General features: G+C 38.5%; 1 protein-coding gene across 3 annotated transcripts in view; it reads right to left on the bottom strand.

The window, feature by feature from the left end:
• LOC127647808 (caskin-1-like) overlaps window positions 1-18,358 on the bottom strand; it is a 140,034-nt gene that overhangs the window by 7,124 nt on the left and 114,552 nt on the right. Inside the window, exons 7-16 of one of the 3 annotated variants that reach the window (XM_052132285.1) lie at window positions 17,099-17,207; window positions 15,555-15,663; window positions 15,308-15,402; window positions 10,221-10,347; window positions 7,544-7,774; window positions 5,675-5,779; window positions 4,222-4,337; window positions 3,468-3,564; window positions 3,082-3,185; window positions 1,584-1,694 (exon numbers count right to left, since the gene is read on the bottom strand). In XM_052132285.1, the coding sequence (XP_051988245.1) occupies window positions 1,584-1,694; window positions 3,082-3,185; window positions 3,468-3,564; window positions 4,222-4,337; window positions 5,675-5,779; window positions 7,544-7,774; window positions 10,221-10,347; window positions 15,308-15,402; window positions 15,555-15,663; window positions 17,099-17,207 (1,204 nt within the window). Of the gene's footprint in view, window positions 1-1,583; window positions 1,695-3,081; window positions 3,186-3,467; window positions 3,565-4,221; window positions 4,338-5,674; window positions 5,780-7,543; window positions 7,775-10,199; window positions 10,348-15,307; window positions 15,403-15,554; window positions 15,664-17,098; window positions 17,208-18,358 lie in introns of all 3 variants that reach the window. The other 2 variants (XM_052132283.1, XM_052132284.1) reach the window with 2 other exon arrangements.

Below are 18,358 nucleotides of genomic sequence, written 5' to 3'. Positions count from 1 at the left end.
ACTGTATTCCCTTAAAAAACAACAGTACAAAAGTACAAACAAACACAATCACATAATAAATAGGAACAATTTTGACCCACATGAGTCCTGTCATTTACCACAACCATGAAAGTGACAGTGTCTGGGGGGATTCTTTGGGTGAGATTGTTCACCTTGCATTGGACGGGATGGCCAAACAGACTCAAACTCCCATAATGCCGCAGTGGGCCGTGCATATGGCTTTTTGTGCTCCAACTTCATTGCAAGTCATTTCAGTTCAAAACTGACTGACATCTTTATCTCCTAACTTTACTGTGGTTTGGGTAAGTGGGTTACATTTAGGGAAGACGGGAGTGATGTGAACAGTTTAGGGTGGCTTTAGGGCAGTGGTATCAAACTCAATTTCAGCCCGGGCCACTTCAGCATTATATATGCCTTCAAGGGCCGGTTGAAAATCTGATTTGGTAGCAATCATGCAATATCCAATAATTTTGCATATTTTGTGCATTTAAAATGCACATTTGTCAATAAAGCATTTCATTTGAGGTTGGGATGTATATGTAAATTAGAATAATTACAGTAACATCTGTGAGAAAATTAATGCATAATCTGTATAGGGCTAAATAAAAATATTTTGACAAAAGCAACTAAAATGGGTCTCCTCTATAGATGTCTTTCATCAGGCTCCTACTTATTAAAGTACAGTCATCTCTTAGAATTTATGAAAGCAAACAAACCCAGTTTTCTACAATCACACAGCATTATTATAGAGACCAGATTTTACTCAGAAGGAAAACTGATAGCTTGGTTCATAACAATTATGAAAATGATGGGAGAACAGTAAAGAAGAACAGTAATCTAAATACATTTAGAAACTATTATTGGCAAAATACCATAATTAATACAGTTAGTGATTTTACAGTAAATCCGTGGTAAATGTTTGTAAGGTATATGATGTGTATGCGGAGTGAAAATTGTTCTGATTCACGTGTGCTCTGTTTATTAATTTATTGTTTTCTCTATGATTTCTCTGTCGTTGCTGTTTATAATGGCTGGGCTGTTTAACGTGGTTTTAAAGTAGTTTAATCAATGATTCATTTGAAGTTTTGCATTAGAATTCAAATGTTGTTCGTTACACTTACCACGGTTGACACAAACGCTGTTTATAACGGTCTGCACGGCATGTTGCAGTCCGGGAAAAATGCATCTGCCCAGTGCTCACGCACCTCTTTGCATGTTTCTCCATTGGTCCAGGCAGAAGTTAGCGCTGTTGATACTGATGTGCGCTATGGGTTTTAGAGTGGTAAGCGAATGAATGCATCTTCTCTGCGCTCATGCCGCTTGACCAGAGCTGATAGTTGTTCTGGGTAGCGCTGTTTTGTTTCGCTTTTGGAGAGAGCAAAATGCGCTCCAGGGGAAGGCTCATTAATATTCATGAAGAAAGAGCTAACTGATTGGTCAGTGAGACGCGCCATTTACCTTCCATCATACATTTTAGAAATCAGCTCGTGGGCCATATGAAATAAGTTGGTGGACCTGTTTTGGCGGGACTTGAGTTTGACACCTGTGCTTTTTTAGGGTGTTGGGGATGGGACAACTCTTACCTCTGGGGTCATTCGGCTAATGGTAGGAATGTCATAACCAGCGCTGATGAAGTTTGGAGCGTACACCTGCAGCTGAAATTCACTCAGCCATTCGATAACAGCCTCTGAGCTCTAGAAAAGAAGATAGGTGGCAATCTATCACTTTTTGAGTCTCGTGGCGGACGGATACTGAGGATGGAGGAGACGCTAGGCCAACAACTTGCGATAATTAATCTCAAAGACCAATGCACTTAAGTAAATAATTATTCTCTTAATGCTCTATACTTGGACATTAGATTAAGAATTATTGATCCTGGTCAGTGTACTTGCTCTGGCAATAGAAAAGCTGTAGCAAATTGGAGCTCCCAATTACAATATAAACCAAAGGGCAAATAAATTATTATGTATATATAAAAACTAGTGGCTGCAAGATCCAGGCAAGTATTTTGAGTAATTGTATCTTATTTATCATTATGATGATGATCTGTTTTAATGTCCTATACACAGTGTAGATCTTACATACACAACAACTAGAGGAAATAAGTATCTGCTTTGGAAAGCCATTCCTCTGGAAGTGGGAGGATGCAATATAACTGTGTGTAGGAGAGCCAAAAAAGGAGGAGGACAGCAAGAGAAAACAGTGCTGTTTTGAACAGATGGCCCTTAATACAGCATAGTCCAGCAAAGACCAGTTCTTCTTAGCAGATCCAAAGCCCTGCTGGGGCAAATATGTCAGCTAAATTTCTCTGTTATGTGACTAAACAGTGGAACGCATAGGCTAAAATGATCATACTGAAAACAGGTAATATATTGGGTGAACTGTCAGACCTGTGCCTTTCTAATTTCAGGTAATTATAAAAATGACCTCATCAAAAACAGTATGTTACCAAATTGCAACACACTGCCTTTAATACATACACAGTATCATATTTAATTGATGTGCTGTTAACCCTTTAGAGCAAAAACACAAGTCACACTTACTTACTTTACAGCCGGAACTGTTCAATCATTCTTACAAGTCTGCAAGCCACAATGTGGACAGACAAATTATCTCATGCCCACATCAATTACCATTTCACCCCTAAAATATCATACTACACATTCAAATCACACACCTACATTATTGGGTACTCTCTGAAAACAAACCAAAGGTGAAATTTACTGCAAATAAGTTACAAAATTGGAATAGACTTTACAAATGCAGAAAAGAAAATGAAATGAATGATCAGAAATGGATCAGCGAAAAGGAAAAGCTGTCAATATCAGCCAGAGTGGCTGACAAAGCCTGCAGTTGAGGATAGCATCCAGTGAACTGACTCACCGTGTCCTGACCACATCCCAGTGCTCGTAATACAGATGAGGCCAGCTTTGAGAGGAAGTGCTGGGAAAGCATCATGGACATGCAGCTGGCAGTGCATATAGGTGCATGTATGTGTGTGTGTGTGTGTGAGTGTGTATGCTTGTTTGAGGATGAGGTAAGGGGACAGTGTGATTCGACCTGCAATGGGAGTCTCCTTACCTTCCCCTCGGGCAGCGCCTCCCCTTTCTTCTGGGACGCCGCCTCCCCATACTGCTGCTCATGAAGTGGACAGCCTGACAAACTCTGACTGCGTGAAGAGGGTCCTGAAAAAACCATGTATCATTCATGCACATGATGCTTTGCAATTGAACAACCAATCCCTTTTATGTTTCCTCAACAACAAGTCACCCAAGCCAATCAGATCCTTGCAATGCTTTCTCCCACCCACAGCTATTAGTGCAACCATCTGGCACAGAAAAAGTAGCCAAGTCTCCAATTTGTGAAGGAATGATAGAACATTTTGGATGGAGAGATTTCTTTGTGACCAACAGGCAATATATTTGACAGTTTTCTCTTTAGAAGTGTTGTTTAAAATTCCCACTAACCCTTTGTGGTGGAAACTGCTGGATGATCCAAAGACTTGGTCTGCTCCAGGAGGTGCTCTTTAACTTTGGCAGACTGGGACAAAACTGTGGCCAGAAGCTACAGGATAGCAGATCAAAAGATAACATCAAAATAGCACTGCATACTGTGTGAGTTGGACCTTATGTGTAGCTTTGAAAAACAAAGTTTTGCAAGAATGAGAGAAAAGGTCTTCTTTGATTTCTACAATTCCTGTTGGAAAATGTTTGCTTGTTTTTTTATATTTGACTTCAGCATTATATCTGATCTTTTAGGGTGATCCACTGATCCAAGCTGGTTCATTTGGTCTACCAGCTTGTGCAGTTGGGGATCGATTTTGTTGATCAGCTAGGACTGATAGACTGGCTTCTGTTGGTAGCTGGTTGAAAATGCTTTCTAGCTGATTGAAACTGGTCATTTATGGTCATTAGCTAGCCCAAGCTGATTTAGGTAAACTACAAAATAGTGGGATAAATGTTGACCTTGTAGATCTTGGTTGGGCTATTTAAACATATTCTAAAACACAGCAGGAACTGGTTGACCAGCATAACCATCATAGGCTGTGCTAACCTGGTTTTCATAATACCTCTAGTAATTCCTGTCATAGTATAAAGACCAGCTTCATACCATTCATAAGGCAATCTTAGACCGAACAACATACAAGGCAGTTCTTGAGAGTTTTAGAGTTTTGCTTAATCAATAATTAGAGTTAAATTGTTTACATGTCAGATAGCTCACCTTGACTCCCTCTGCTTGTGCATGGAGGATACTGCTGCTGCCTGCACTCTGTCCACTACCAGAGGATCGAGCACTGGACACGCTGCCTGAACTGCCCACACTACTGCGGTCTCCACCTGAAACAACAAGGCCCCAGCAAACACATACACATTCAGCCCAGTCAGACCACACCATTCAAAACTCCCACCACTCTGAACACCCCCTCTGCAATGCACTGATACACATGATGGACTACTGATGCAAGAACCAAGCGCCATGTGAATGCACACCTGAAGAGCCACAGATGACAGAGCCAGGGAGAAAGACATAATGCTGAGCAAAGACAAGGCGATTGATAGATCCCAGACATAAAACAAACACAGCACACTCACACAGCCTTAATCAAAACGTTTGCAAAAAAGATACAGCCTGTATATCTGTGGATTGTCTGTACGGCCATGTTCCAAATGGCACTCTAACCCCCTTGTGGTCCTCCTAAGAGTCTATATTATGCTGCATATGCAGGCTTGGCAAAAGGGTACATAGAGGGCGGAAAGTGACCACAAAGGGTGAGCTCATGAGCACCTTCCTGTATCTTGAACCGCTGGTAAGAACAAAAAAACAAAAAACAGCATAGCTGGCCACCAGCATAACTTGTATTTGAAATGCTAGTCCACAACTTGAAATGTCGGTGTGCTGTTGTTTCAACAAGATTATTTGACAACTTAACCAGCAAGACTTTGTTGGTTAACCAGTATTACCAGAACAAACAACACCAAAGGACAACTAACCAGCCTAGAACAGAATGGGAATTACATGCTTGTTAAGCTGTTTTTTCACACTGCAAAAATGATTTTCCTTAACCTGTATTTATGTCTTGTTTTCCAATAAAAATACATAAACACCCTTAAAGCAAGACAGAAAGACATAAGATATAAAGAATTGCCTTCAGAGAAGTCTAACTAAATTTAGTAAGGTTTGTGCTGTTTATGGTATTTTGCTAGTATGGATGTATTATGCTTAAAATGAAATGAATTTAAAGGGAAAACAAGTAAATTTTTCATACACATTAGCATTAATCTACCTACATTTGATCAGATTTCTCAGAAAACAATACTTATGTCATTTTTATCTTGTATTAAGGATGTTTTACAAGATATATTTTTACAAGTTTTTTTGCAGTGCAGCTAGGAAATGTGACACCCTTCTGTCATGTAAACTTCATGGATGCGTGCGGGAGCACAAATGCACAATAAGTGTGCCATTTGGGACAGCGCCTATGTGTGTTCCTGATGGGACAGCTCTATGGATGTTACTAAAACAGAGCGGATGAGAGTATTTCAGTGTGCCTACACGCCTGCAGCTGATGAGGCTCTGAGGTTAGGCATACAGCAGCTGCTCCAGGAGTGTGGAATAGCTTGGGGAGATATGAGAGAAGAGGAAGAACAGGAGGAAGAGGCAGCCCTGCTGTTACCTGCCACAGGTTTGCGCAGCACCCAGATCTCCTCACTGTTGCCGCACTGGGGGCCACCGGCTGGGGTGGGTGAGCCATGGGGACTGGACTCTGGGCCGTGAGAACCTTTAACACAGAAACCATCATTAACCATGCCCTGGCCTGCCACCTGCCCAGGCAGGATTTCAGGACAGGCCGAGCAGAAAGGAACCTCTAACCGCTTTATCAAACTTCTTTACTATAAACCACTCTCTCTCTTTCAAACACACACACACAGGGCAAGCACGCACATATATATATATATATATATATATATATATATATATATATATATATATATATACTGTATATCTAATACAAATATATATGAACATTGATATAGCACATAAAATATATATAAAAAGAAACATGTACAGTATATAGTATATGTGTATACATATATACATATGCCTTGAATCACACAAACACATTGGTAAAAACATATATAATATATACAGTTATATATGATTATATATGTAAATAGGAGTAACAACAAGAGGAACTGCAGTGCATTACAGGAGCATAGTTCATAAGGTATCCCTTTGACATAAACCACAAGTGTACATTAATGCATTTATATAAAAACTAATTCTATAACATTATATTTAGCTCATGCCTCTTATCACTGGATTTGATTGAATATTAATATTGCAATGCTTATTGATCATTTAAAAGCAAAACAAATTATTACATATTCCAATCCAGAAGAAAATCTTCATGCTCCTCTAAAATCTCTCCATACCAATATGAATGTTTGGTTTGATACGCACTCACTAACAGAATTAGAATTAGTATATGAATGGACAGATCAGTACAGCAGAGAAGAAGGAAGGATGACAGACAGACGTTCAGTGACAGCACACACAGACTAATGAGTGGAGCTGCATGTATGGAGGGGTGGTTGAGCATTTTCAATGAGTTATGAGTAAAGGAGTGAATCCCATGTGTGGTCACCATGGAGATGGAGGGAAAAAATAGCACATGGTCATACGATCGGGAAAATTTAGGGGTAAAAGATGAAATATAGCAGCAGAACCTCTTTTGAGCTGGTAAAAAGACAAATCTGGGTCATTCTTGACCTCTAACAAAAAATAAATAAAAAATAAACAAATAATATATAACAAAATTAAATTAAATCTATTCCTTTAGAAAACCTTAAGGAATTTTTGATTTTATACAGAATGTCTAACATTCGTGTTCACTGGCACAGAGTAAGCAGAGCTGTGCAAGCATTTCAAATGAATTCTCTACAGGAGCTGAGCGACAGGCTCTCTGGAGTGATTGTGAGATTGACAGTGGAGAGCAGCAAGTGGTGAGTGTGTCCAAAAGTTAAGAAATGCTAAAATTTACAAAAATCAGAGACAAAAAATGCTGGGGGGCAGCCAATCACTGAGGTGGGTAAAGTTACGTTTGTCATAAGTGCTTCAGAATTTGCAGAGAATGCTGGAGTTTCAGGGGGATTCAGTGCTACAATCACATTGTTATATTACCATACTGTATTTAGTTCAGATTTCAAATGCAGTTTGCACACTTTTTGCTCATTGTGGCTAGGCTGTGGCTGGGTTACCAAAAGTGTATTTTATTGGCATCATATCATACATTTTATGCATTTAGAAATTGAATTGGCATCTTTCAAACTGTAATCCTGCATCTATATAATGACTTAATTGATTATGTTTTGAAAGCAATCATATACTAAAATAAAAAGAAAGTGTTGAGCGGATTTCTTCTGCGCCAATGGACACGTAGGGTAAACAAAAGATACACTGCTACTGAACACATTCCTTAAAGCTTTGTCAATAATAATAATAATAATAATAATACAGTGGAGGCAGATTATGGAACCTGTACCTTGTCCACTGTGTGGCTCTCCTGAGGTGTTTGGGGACCTGTTATAGCCAAAGGATGTGAAAAGTGGCAGATGGGAATGTGGTGGCGGAGGTGGAGGAGGTGGCAGGATATAAATCTCATGATACGAGTCCCCATTCACCATGGCAACGGCGGGCGACAAAAGGCCGCACACCGGCGCACAGAGCTGTATCTTTTGATACTGTTGGGTACAATTGACTGTACTCCATGAACCTAGATATGACACACCAACCACCACCACAACAAACAAAAACAATGACACATAAGAGAGGGAAAGCAAATTAACCAAACACAAAGTCACCACAAACTACAAAATTCAAAAGAGCAAAACCATAAAAGACAAATTAAAAGGAAGTAAGAAATAAAGATGCTTAAATGTCCAGTGTGAATGGACTGAAAATACTTTTCTTCAAATTGTATCATAACATTTATATGTGTGACCTCAAAATATACAGATATATTTGAAATATAAAAAATGTGCGGAAATTTAGGGGTAGTGGAATGAACTGGAGATGAGCTCATGCTTTTTGTCAAACAAAGTTTTAAACTTGTTCCTTAGGGCTGTTGTGCCTGACAGATTTTTGTTTTCATCATCTCCTCAAATGTGTAGTTTAGTATGCATGACTCTTTTCAGTAAATCTGTGTGTGGGTGAGTGTGAAATTTGAGTTCGTCATTTATGTTCATTGTGAATATAACAGGACTTGGTAGGGGGCTTTTTGAGAGGAAATCTATCCTCTTACAAATTGCACAAATACAACTGAAAAAAACTTTTAAGAGTTAATATAAATCTGCCTAATGTTCAATATGAACACTGCAAAAATAATTGTATCAGTCAGTCTCTTTGTCTTGTTTTCCAATAAATCTCATATCTGAACATCTTTTTTACATACATACATTTACTTGAGAAGCAAATTTGTATAAGATATTGCCTGGTTTTTATTGCTTATATGTCATTTTAAGTAAATATTTGTACCCGTCTGGTAAAGTTTTTCTCATTTTAAGTGTAAATATAACTCAATTTTGTGACAAAGTTTAAAACGATATACAAAGATATATGTGAAATAATACTCTTTAAAGTATTTTTATCTTATACAGTTTTGCTTGTATCTTGTTTTTTGTGATGTTTAGATATTTGTAATGGAAAAAAAGACAAAAATACTGATTAAGACAAAAAAAACTTTAAGGTGAAATTGTAGTAAAAGCTAAATCGTGATACTGACTGCCAAAGTTATAATGAAGTTTAAATATTCTACAAAGCAGGTTGTCTGTGGGGATCTACATAAACACCAGAGCACAGAAATGTAAATGGAGAGGAGGACATGGAGTAGTGGAGCTTTACGGATGTAGACACAGACATGGATGCTTAGTGAAACATGAGACACAATGAACACAAAGATTAGACCCCTGATATCATTCCTAAATAGAGGTGTAGACAAGAAACGCATCCTCTGTATGGGCAGAGCAATGCATGGGTAACATATGTCTGCATGGGTATGTCCAATGAGTCCTCCTGTTATTGGAAAATACATTATTTTAATAGCTAATTTTTAGGAGTTCTCTTCTCTTCCCTTTCCTTCTCCTTTATAACTATCATCCTCAAATTTAGGATGAAGAAGAAATATTGAACTGGTAATATGGCCTTTGTGAACCAAAAAAGAAGAACTATACCGTATGTCCACCACACAGTTACATTTACCCAGTTGTTCTGTATCCATCTGTGAAATCCAGACAGGAATAGGTGTCTTCAGAGACAACATATGATATTCCAAAGCAGATGCAGGATTAAGTCAGATAAGTGGGATAGCCCCATGTCTGGACATGTGGATTGTCTGTGGTTGCCAGTGGTGTAGTGTCTGAGTAACAGAAAGGTATCTAATAACTAGAGTGACTGTGGATACAGATTCAAAGTCTGATTATGTTCCTATTGACCAGCAGAGGGCGCCATCCAACCGGCGCTACTGTTTCGCCAAAGTAAGTGCCAAGGCATAGCTAATATTTAATGGAGTAGTTAATACAAAAATGTTAACTTTGTAATTATTTACTCACCCTCATGCTGTTCCAACCTCGTATGCTGTTATTTTCTCTGTGGAACACAAAAGGTGAATTTGAAGAATCTTCATGTACTGTAAATCTACTGACCAAGGACTGTCAAGCGCCAAAAGGGACATAAAAACAATCTAAAAATAGTCCATATGACTTGAGCACTATTTTCCAAGTCTTCTGAAGACATGCGATAGCTTTGTGTGAAAAACAGACCAAAATGCAAGAGACTATTCACTAATACACTACATATTTCAAACCAAAGAGCATTCAGCATTTAAGCATACCTGTTTAGATCAACATGAGGGTGAGTAAATAATGACAAAACTTTCATTTTTGGGTGAGCTACTCCTAAAACACCAGTAATCCCCAACACTCTATCTTTTCAACAGCATAAACTGCTATACACACTGAGCATTTAGAGTTGAGAAGAGTGCTATATGTTCTCCATTTCCCTTGTCTTTTTTGCCACAGAAACTGCTGGCTCTGTCTGGCCCTCAAAACAGTGCACATGAGCACCATGAACAGCTGGCTGCAACAGAATCAAGGTCACGTGAGTTCAAGAGCATTGAGTGCTCAGTAAGATGCAGCACTGACCCGCCTGCTGTCCTCTCTTACCCGCAGCCCCGGGCCTCTTATTGATCACCTCCACCATGTTGCAGGGGAAGTAGCCCACTCGGTCATTTCCTGTGCGGTTGTCATGAATGCAGCCCTTCCATCTTCCATCTGGGTGTTGCTCCAACACCTACATGATAAGTGAATCACTATAATCATCTTCATCAATAATCTATAATGCCAAAATAAATGATCTGGTTAAGACTGATGTCATCGAGCAAACAATTTAATTCAGATGACTTTCATGTACATTCTTTATAAAGACTTATGTTTGTGAGTAAGCAGCACTAAAAAATCTATAAAGATCCACTTAATAGATTTAAATGCTATTCTACTAGCAAAGACCATTACAGTAAGAAGACATAACATTTTCTCAAGTAACAAATAAATAGTCGTTCTCAGTTAGTTTTGTATTTAGGACCCAGATTTTACATTGGGCATCAATTGGTGTAAATGTTTTATCATACAAATGTAAACAAAATATTCTGTGGAAGAAGCATTTGATATGGTAGAATGGGATTATCTTTTTAAGATTTTGGGAATGTACAGATCCGGGAATACTTTTATTGGATGGATTAAGTTACTTTATAGACACACAGAAGCGGTGGTTCAAACGAATGTATTAATCAGAGCGCATGTGGCGGAAGACAAAACTTGTAGTCCATTATAACATCTATAAAGACAGCATCCATGCTTTTAATATGGAACTAGGCAAAGCTAGACAGACTTTCTTCTCGAATATTATAAACAGCAACTTAAACAACACACGCACTCTTTTTGCGACTGTAGAGAGACTGACAAACCCCCCAAGCCAGATTCCCAGTGAAATGCTCTCAGACAGCAAGTGCAGTGAGTTTGCTTCTTTCTTCTCTGAAAAAATCAATAATATCAGAAAGATGATCAGCACATCCTTGAGTTGTGCTGGGGTCAGACAAATCAAACCACAACCTGAGAAAGTAGTTACTATGTCTGATTTCAAAGAAATTGCAAAATTTTGGAAGAAACCGTACAGCACCTTAAAACATCAACCTACGCCCTTGATGCACTTCCCACATCTTTTTTCAAAAGTGTGTTCAACTGTTTAGAAGCAGATCTCCTAGAAGTGATAAACTCCTCACTTCTCTCTGGGAGTTTTCCAAACTCCCTGAAAACTGCAGTTGTCAAGCCCCTCTTGAAAAGAGCAATCTGGATAAGGCCATATTAAGCAACTATAGACCTATCTCAAATCTTCCTTTCATAGGCAAGATCATTGAAAAAGTTGTCTTCAATCAGCTGAACAAATCCTTGAACTCAAACTTTGACAATTTTCAATCTGGTTTCCGATCGCATCACAGCACAGAGACAGAGCTCATAAAGATAATAAATGATATTCGCTTAAATACTGATACAGGCAAATTATCAGTACTGGTACTACTCGACCTCAGTGCTGCATTTGACACTGTCGATCACAACATACTTCTTGACAGGCTGGAAAACTGGGTGGGGCTTTCTGGGATGGTCCTAAAATGGTTCAAGTCATACTTAGAAGGGAGAGGTTATGTGAGTATAGGAGACCATAAGTCTGAGTGGACGTCCATGACATGCGGAGTCCCTCAAGGCTCAATTCTTGCGCCACTCCTGTTCAACCTGTATATGCTCCCAATGAGCCAAATAATGAGCCAAATTGCTTACCACATCTATGCTGACGACACACAGATCTACTTAGCCCTATCACCTAACGATTACAGCCCCATTGACTCCTTGTGCATTGATGAAGTTAACAGTTGGATGTGCCAAAACTTTCTTCAGTTAAACAAAGACAAAACTGAAGTCATTGTGTTTGGAAAAAAAGATGAAGTTCTCAAGGTGAATGCATACCTTGACGCTAGGGGTCAAACAACTAAAAATCAAGTCAGGAATCTTGGTGTGTCTCTAGAGTCAGACCTTAGTTTCAGTAGTCATGTCAAAGCAATAACTAAATCAGCATACTATCATCTGAAAAATATTGCAAGAATTTGATGCTTGTTTCCAGTCAAGACCTAGAGAAACTTGTGCATGCTTTCATCACCAGCAGGGATTATTGTAATGGACTCCTCACTGGCCTTCCCAAAAAGACCATAAGACAGTTGCAGCTCATACAGAACGCTGCTGCCAGGATTCTGAGCAGAACCAGAAAATATGAACATATCACACCAGTTCTGTGTATACAGGTTTCAGTATATTTGTGAGTGCCAAATGTTTTTAAATGACTCACTAAATCGGTCAAATAATGTTTAGCTCTAAATTCACTGATGTGCACAGGTTTCTGTGACAGTTAGGATTAGGTGTAGGGTTAGGGAGTAGAAAATATAATTAGCCTGCTATGAAATCAGTGGAAGTCTATGAGATGTCCTCACTTCTGCTCAGGATTCTGAGCAGAACCAGAAAATATGGACATATCACACCAGTCCTCAGGTCTTTACACTGGCTCCCAGGTACATTTAGGATTTATTTTAAAGTATTATTACTGGTATATAAATCACTCAATGGGCTAGGACCTCAATATATTGCAGATATGCTCACTGAATATAAACCCAACAGACTACTCAGATCATTAGGATCACATCAGCTAGAAATACCAAGGGTTCACTCTAAGCAAGGAGAGTCTGCTTTTAGCTATTATGCCAGCCGCAGCTGGAACCAGCTTCCAGAAGAGATCAGATGTGCTCCTACAGTAGTCACATTCAAATCCAGACTCAAAACACATCTGTTTAGCTGTGCATTTACTGAATGAGCACTGTGCCACTGTGTGTCCGACTGTTTGTACTGTATTTTATTTTATTTTATATTCTAAACTGTTATTCTTATTTTAATCTCTTCTATGTAAAGCACTTTGAATTACCATTGTGTATGAAATGTGCTATATAAATAAACTTGCCTTGCCTTGCCATTATTTAACTCTGTATAGGGGCACCCGGCAGTGTTGTCCTCTTTCCCCATTATTGTTCTGTCTTGCCCTGGAAACATTAGCAGCCACGATAAGTAGGGACGATGATTTTCCAGGGGTGGTAGCTGGAGGTGTGGTGCATAAGCTTTTGCATTACACATTTACACATTTCATATTTTATTATTTGTCTCCGACCCATTTAGAGCTATGCCTTGCCTCCATAGAATTATTAATTTCTTTACTAATTTCTCAGGATACAGAGTCAATTGGTCTAAATCCAAAGCTTTGGCTCTGACAGCGTACTGCCCAGTAACGGCTTGAACGATTGAAAAATTTGGGCTAGGCCTACCCAAGATTTAGTTTTATTACTATGCATTCGGTCTAATGGCTCATTGGTCACTTCCACCTGATAGAGCCCCTCCCTGGTTTTGTATTGAACAGGAAGTTCTTGCCCAATTTTCGCCATTGCAAAGCCTTTCTATCAAACTAACCGGAGAAGTTAAGTTACACCCCATTGTCTCGCATTTGAACATTTATTTAAATGTTGGCTCGAGCATATGGCTGAACCCAAAATTATGTTTTAATAAATCCCCTTTCTGCTGGTCAGAGTGGATTGTGAGGGGGGTAACTGCACTCGGTGGCCTATATGAGAGTGGAGTGTTGAGATCCTTTGAAAATTTGGTTCAACATTTTGGTATTCCCAGATCTCAGTTCAACAGGTTTTTACAGCTGCGTCACCTACTTTGTACTGTTTTTGGGAGTAGCACACACCCGCCTAAAGCTGCAAATCCTCTGGAAGTGGTGATTACAGCTTTTGGAAAAGGTCACGAGGCATCAGTGTATTTACTCCCTGCGAATTCAGAGTCTGGGGGTTGAAGCTTCAACTTCTATCAAGAGATTATGGGAGAAAGATTTAAACTTGGTATTGGAAGAGGGAGCATGGGCTAGCATTCTAAAAAACATAAAGTCTACATATAGAGATGCAAGGGTGCAGCTTATGCAATTTCAGATTTTACATAGATTCTATTGGACCCCCTCTAGATTGTATAAGCTTGGTGTTAAACACACACCCACCTGCTGGCGATGCCAATCAGAAGATGGGGGACACAACCCATGTTTTTTGGTGGTGTGTTAAAATCCAAGAATTTTGGTTGAGGGTTCAGAGATTTATGTGTGACGTATTGGGCACTCAAATTTCATTTAGCCCCAGACTCTGTATTTTAGGTGATGGGATGGTCATTAATATAGGGGATAAATGCATAACAAATTGCCAGTGTTAGTCGGCTGGAGTGCCAAATGGAAGTCGGCTGGAGTGCCCTCATTTCAAGAGTGGTGCTGAGAGATGGGCAGGATAGCGGCATTCGAGATGTCATGTAGAACTCTAGGCAACTTAGATTCGTTTTATAAAAAATGGGGCTGCTATTTGGCTTTTTTGGAGGGCTCTCAGGGAGGGGCAGTGGAGAGAGATGTGCAATTTTAAATGTGTGTGATTATTATTTTTTGATATAATTTTTTCTTTTTTCTCTCTCTTTTTTTGTGTGTAACTCAAATTGTGACCACAGGGATATTTGTTGAGGGTCAGGGTGGGGTTGGGGAGTGGGAGGGGCAAAGGGTATAATGGGGGTTATTGTTGATTCTGTAAATATAGGTTTTTTTCTTTTCTGTTTCAAGTGTGTGAAAACATAAGATATGTTTTGCGGTTTATATGTCATTTTATTTGTTGTTTGCAGCATTGTTTTTTGACCTTGTTGAGATTTATATTATAAAAGGTCTCACACCTATTATATTGCTTCTGAATATATTAATTTTACCAATGGAGTCTTATGGATTACTCTTGTGCTGTCTTTATGTGCTTTTTGGAGCTTAAAAGTTCTGGCCAACATTCACTTGCATTGTATGGACCAACAGAGCTCATGCAACAGAGATGTTCTTCTAAAAATCTTAATTTGTGTTCTGCAGAAGTAAGAAAGTCATCCACATCTGGGATGGCCTGAGGCTGAGTAAATGATAAGAGAATTTTCATTTTCAACTATTCAACTATTAATTAATGTGGAATTTCTGATGTTTACAATGACTGATTTGCAAAGTTGTCTGCATAATTAATGCTTTTTGAATTATGAGTTTGCATATGAATAAAAATTATGAACAAATTTACAGATTTAGGCCTTATGAATATGGGTATTACCGTGATAACATCCCCAGCCTTTATGTTGAGGCTTGTCAGGTCGTAGTTGTTGCAGTAGTCCTTCAGAGCCCTGACCTGCAAGGCTGCCGAGGCATCTACATAAAGATAAACAAATATAAATTGCACAAGCCACTACACACCCATATATAAACACAGCATAGCTTTCTTACAGTCCAAATTGCATATTTACACAACATTGGAAAAGATTTTGTTCTCTTCAATGGTTTTGCCTCCTTCTTTGTCTTACCTCGCAGCATCTGTTTGATCTCACGGCTGGCCTGTGTGGCAGTGAACTGGTAGACGATGTCCAGCGCTGTCTGGCTGTATGTGTTCCTCACTGCTGCATTAATGCCACTCTGTAAGGTCAAGGTGAAAAGTTAAATTGGGAAATGTACAGGAATACACCGACTAACCTTTTACAGTTCAATGATAGCCTACATGACAGCATGATCAATATATACTGTAATATTGGGCTAGTGCATGCTGTTTCAAGCCTATTTGAATCTGTACATCTTTGTCTTTGTTCTAGTATTATTTATATCTATATACTTAAACACCCTAAGAAAACATTTGACAAGTGCAGCTTCATATTGAAACAGAAAGTTGGGGCAGAACATATCAGCACATTTATTAACATGCCCCTTTCTATTGCTTGTCTGTGGGTAGGTAGTATTAGAAGGAGAGACATTCTCTTACTAGTGAGCATCTGATTGGGCAAAATGAGTGCAAGAGGAGACATCAATAATTTTGTTCCATTTTCCCAGAGGAGAATGTAACATTTAAATGTATAAATGTTTTAAAAAGGTATATGTGTTTTGTCAACTTTTACGAGTACACTTGGATATTGATGACCTTACAGCTAACAGACATAGACTATAAGACACAAAACTTCAACTACAATTTAATGGGTTGTTAATTTCTGTTTTTAAATGGATAGTTCAGACAAAAATAATAATGATCTCATAATTTACTCACCCTCATGCCATCCCAGATGTGTATGACTTTCTTTCTTCAGCAGAACACAAACAAATATTTTTAGAAGAATATCTCAGCTCTGTATATTCATACACTGCAAGTGAATGGTGATCAGACCTTTGTAGCTCCAAAAATTACATAAAGGAAACTTAGAAGTAATCCATAGGACTCCAGTGGTTAAATCCATATCTTCAGAAAATATATAATTGGTATGGGTGAGGAAGAGATCAAAATGTAAGTGCTTCTCTAAATCTCCACTTTCAATTTAAAAGTCACACGTGTTGCCTGTTTAGTTTCACTTTCACATCTGAAAGTAAAAGTTAAAGTAGAGATTTAGAGTAAAAAAGGACTTAAATATTGTTCTGATTCAAACCCATACCTATTAGATTGCTTCTGAAGATACAAATGTAACCACTGTAGTCATATGGATTACTTTTATGCTGCATTCATGTGCTTTTTGGAGCTACAAAAGTCTGATGACCATTCACTTGCATTGTATGGACCTCCAGAGCTGAGATATTCTTCTAAAAACCTTTTTTTATGTTCAGCTGAAGAAAGAAAGTCATACACATCTGGGATGGGATGAGGGCGAGTAAATGATGAGAGAATTTTCATTTTAGGGTGAACTATCCCTTTAATACCAGTTATTTGATCCCACAGACACTCTTTGTTTCTGCATTATGTATTGTTAAAATGCACTGTGTGTATAGTTCTGTATTTGTACACTCTTTATAGCTCTATATTGCTGCTGCTGTTGTGCACTGAATTTCCCTTTGGGGAACAATGAAGTTGATCGGTCCCTGTCCTTCTACTTACATCCAGCAGGAGGCGCACCACATCAGTCTTTCCACACAGCGCAGCCTCATGGAGGGCAGTGCCTGCATTAGTCTGTCTGTTTATGTCTATGCCAGCCTGGATCAGCAGTCTAGTGAGGGAGGACAGAATAGAGACAACCACTTAAAACTGTGTGATCATACTGCTTAAATCTGTAACAAGAATTCACGAGGTACCTAGATTTTAACCTAGGGTTCATTTAACCCTATTAATGCTACATTACTTGCTCAGGCGTCCCAATTTCTATTGCTCATATGTTTTACAAAACCTTTAACCCCAAGTATGGATGGTCACACCTCTATTATAACTACAATAAGATTGTATTTGTTGACATTAGTTAAAACATTAGATATCATGAACTAACAATGGCCATGAATTTTAAACAGCATTTATTATTCTTGGTTTCAAAACACTGCTGTATGAGGTTAGTTCATATTCAACATTTAATGTAAAAACAAATAGGTTAGTGCATGTAGAAATGAACATGAACCAAGATTAATAAATGCTGTATTGTTTATTGTTAGTTCATGTTAACTACTGCTTAGTCAAATCTTAATAAACACAACCTTATTGCGTTATTCTCAGAGACAGACCAATAGTATTAATGGGAGAAATTGGAAGGGCCAACGGATGTAGAAAAGGTATTCCCACCTTACAATTAAAAGAGCCAATCACTTTTAAGATACAGACATCACCTGCAAGTCAATTTGAGAACGCACATTAGCTGAACCAGTCTGAAAAATAGCTTCTTCTTGTTTTGCATGATCTGAGCTAGGAATGTGCATTTTGGACATTTTGTGAACTCGAGTACTCAGACTAATTACTCGAATACTCGTCGAGTACACAAGGGGCAATTAAGTTCATAACTGTATATATAATAACATGTCTGACAAATGTCTGTGGCTGCTGAATTGCATCTTGTTGTTCCAGTTTATCGTCTATTCATTATTATAGGCTGTTATAACATAGTATGTTACAAAATGTACAAAATATTGCATAATCAAAATATAATGCATCATATTTTGTCATTATGTGAAGCTTCGCTGCCTAACTCTGAAAGAATGTGCACAATGCATGTCTGTCTGTTCTTCCTTCAGGTTACCATAGTAATATTAGTAGGTGTGCACCAGTTTCTTAACAGTATATTTTCAAATAACAGGAGATGCCATAACCATTGCGTTTTAATATGCGTGTTAAGTTGAAGTTCACTTTTGAAGATGTTGTATTGTGTTCCATTTAACT

The sequence above is a fragment of the Xyrauchen texanus genome, chromosome 8 (assembly GCF_025860055.1).
Source record: "Xyrauchen texanus isolate HMW12.3.18 chromosome 8, RBS_HiC_50CHRs, whole genome shotgun sequence".
Lineage (NCBI taxonomy): Eukaryota > Metazoa > Chordata > Actinopteri > Cypriniformes > Catostomidae > Xyrauchen > Xyrauchen texanus.
Note: the sequence above shows the minus strand (reverse complement) of the source record. Positions and strands in the feature narration are given on the sequence as shown.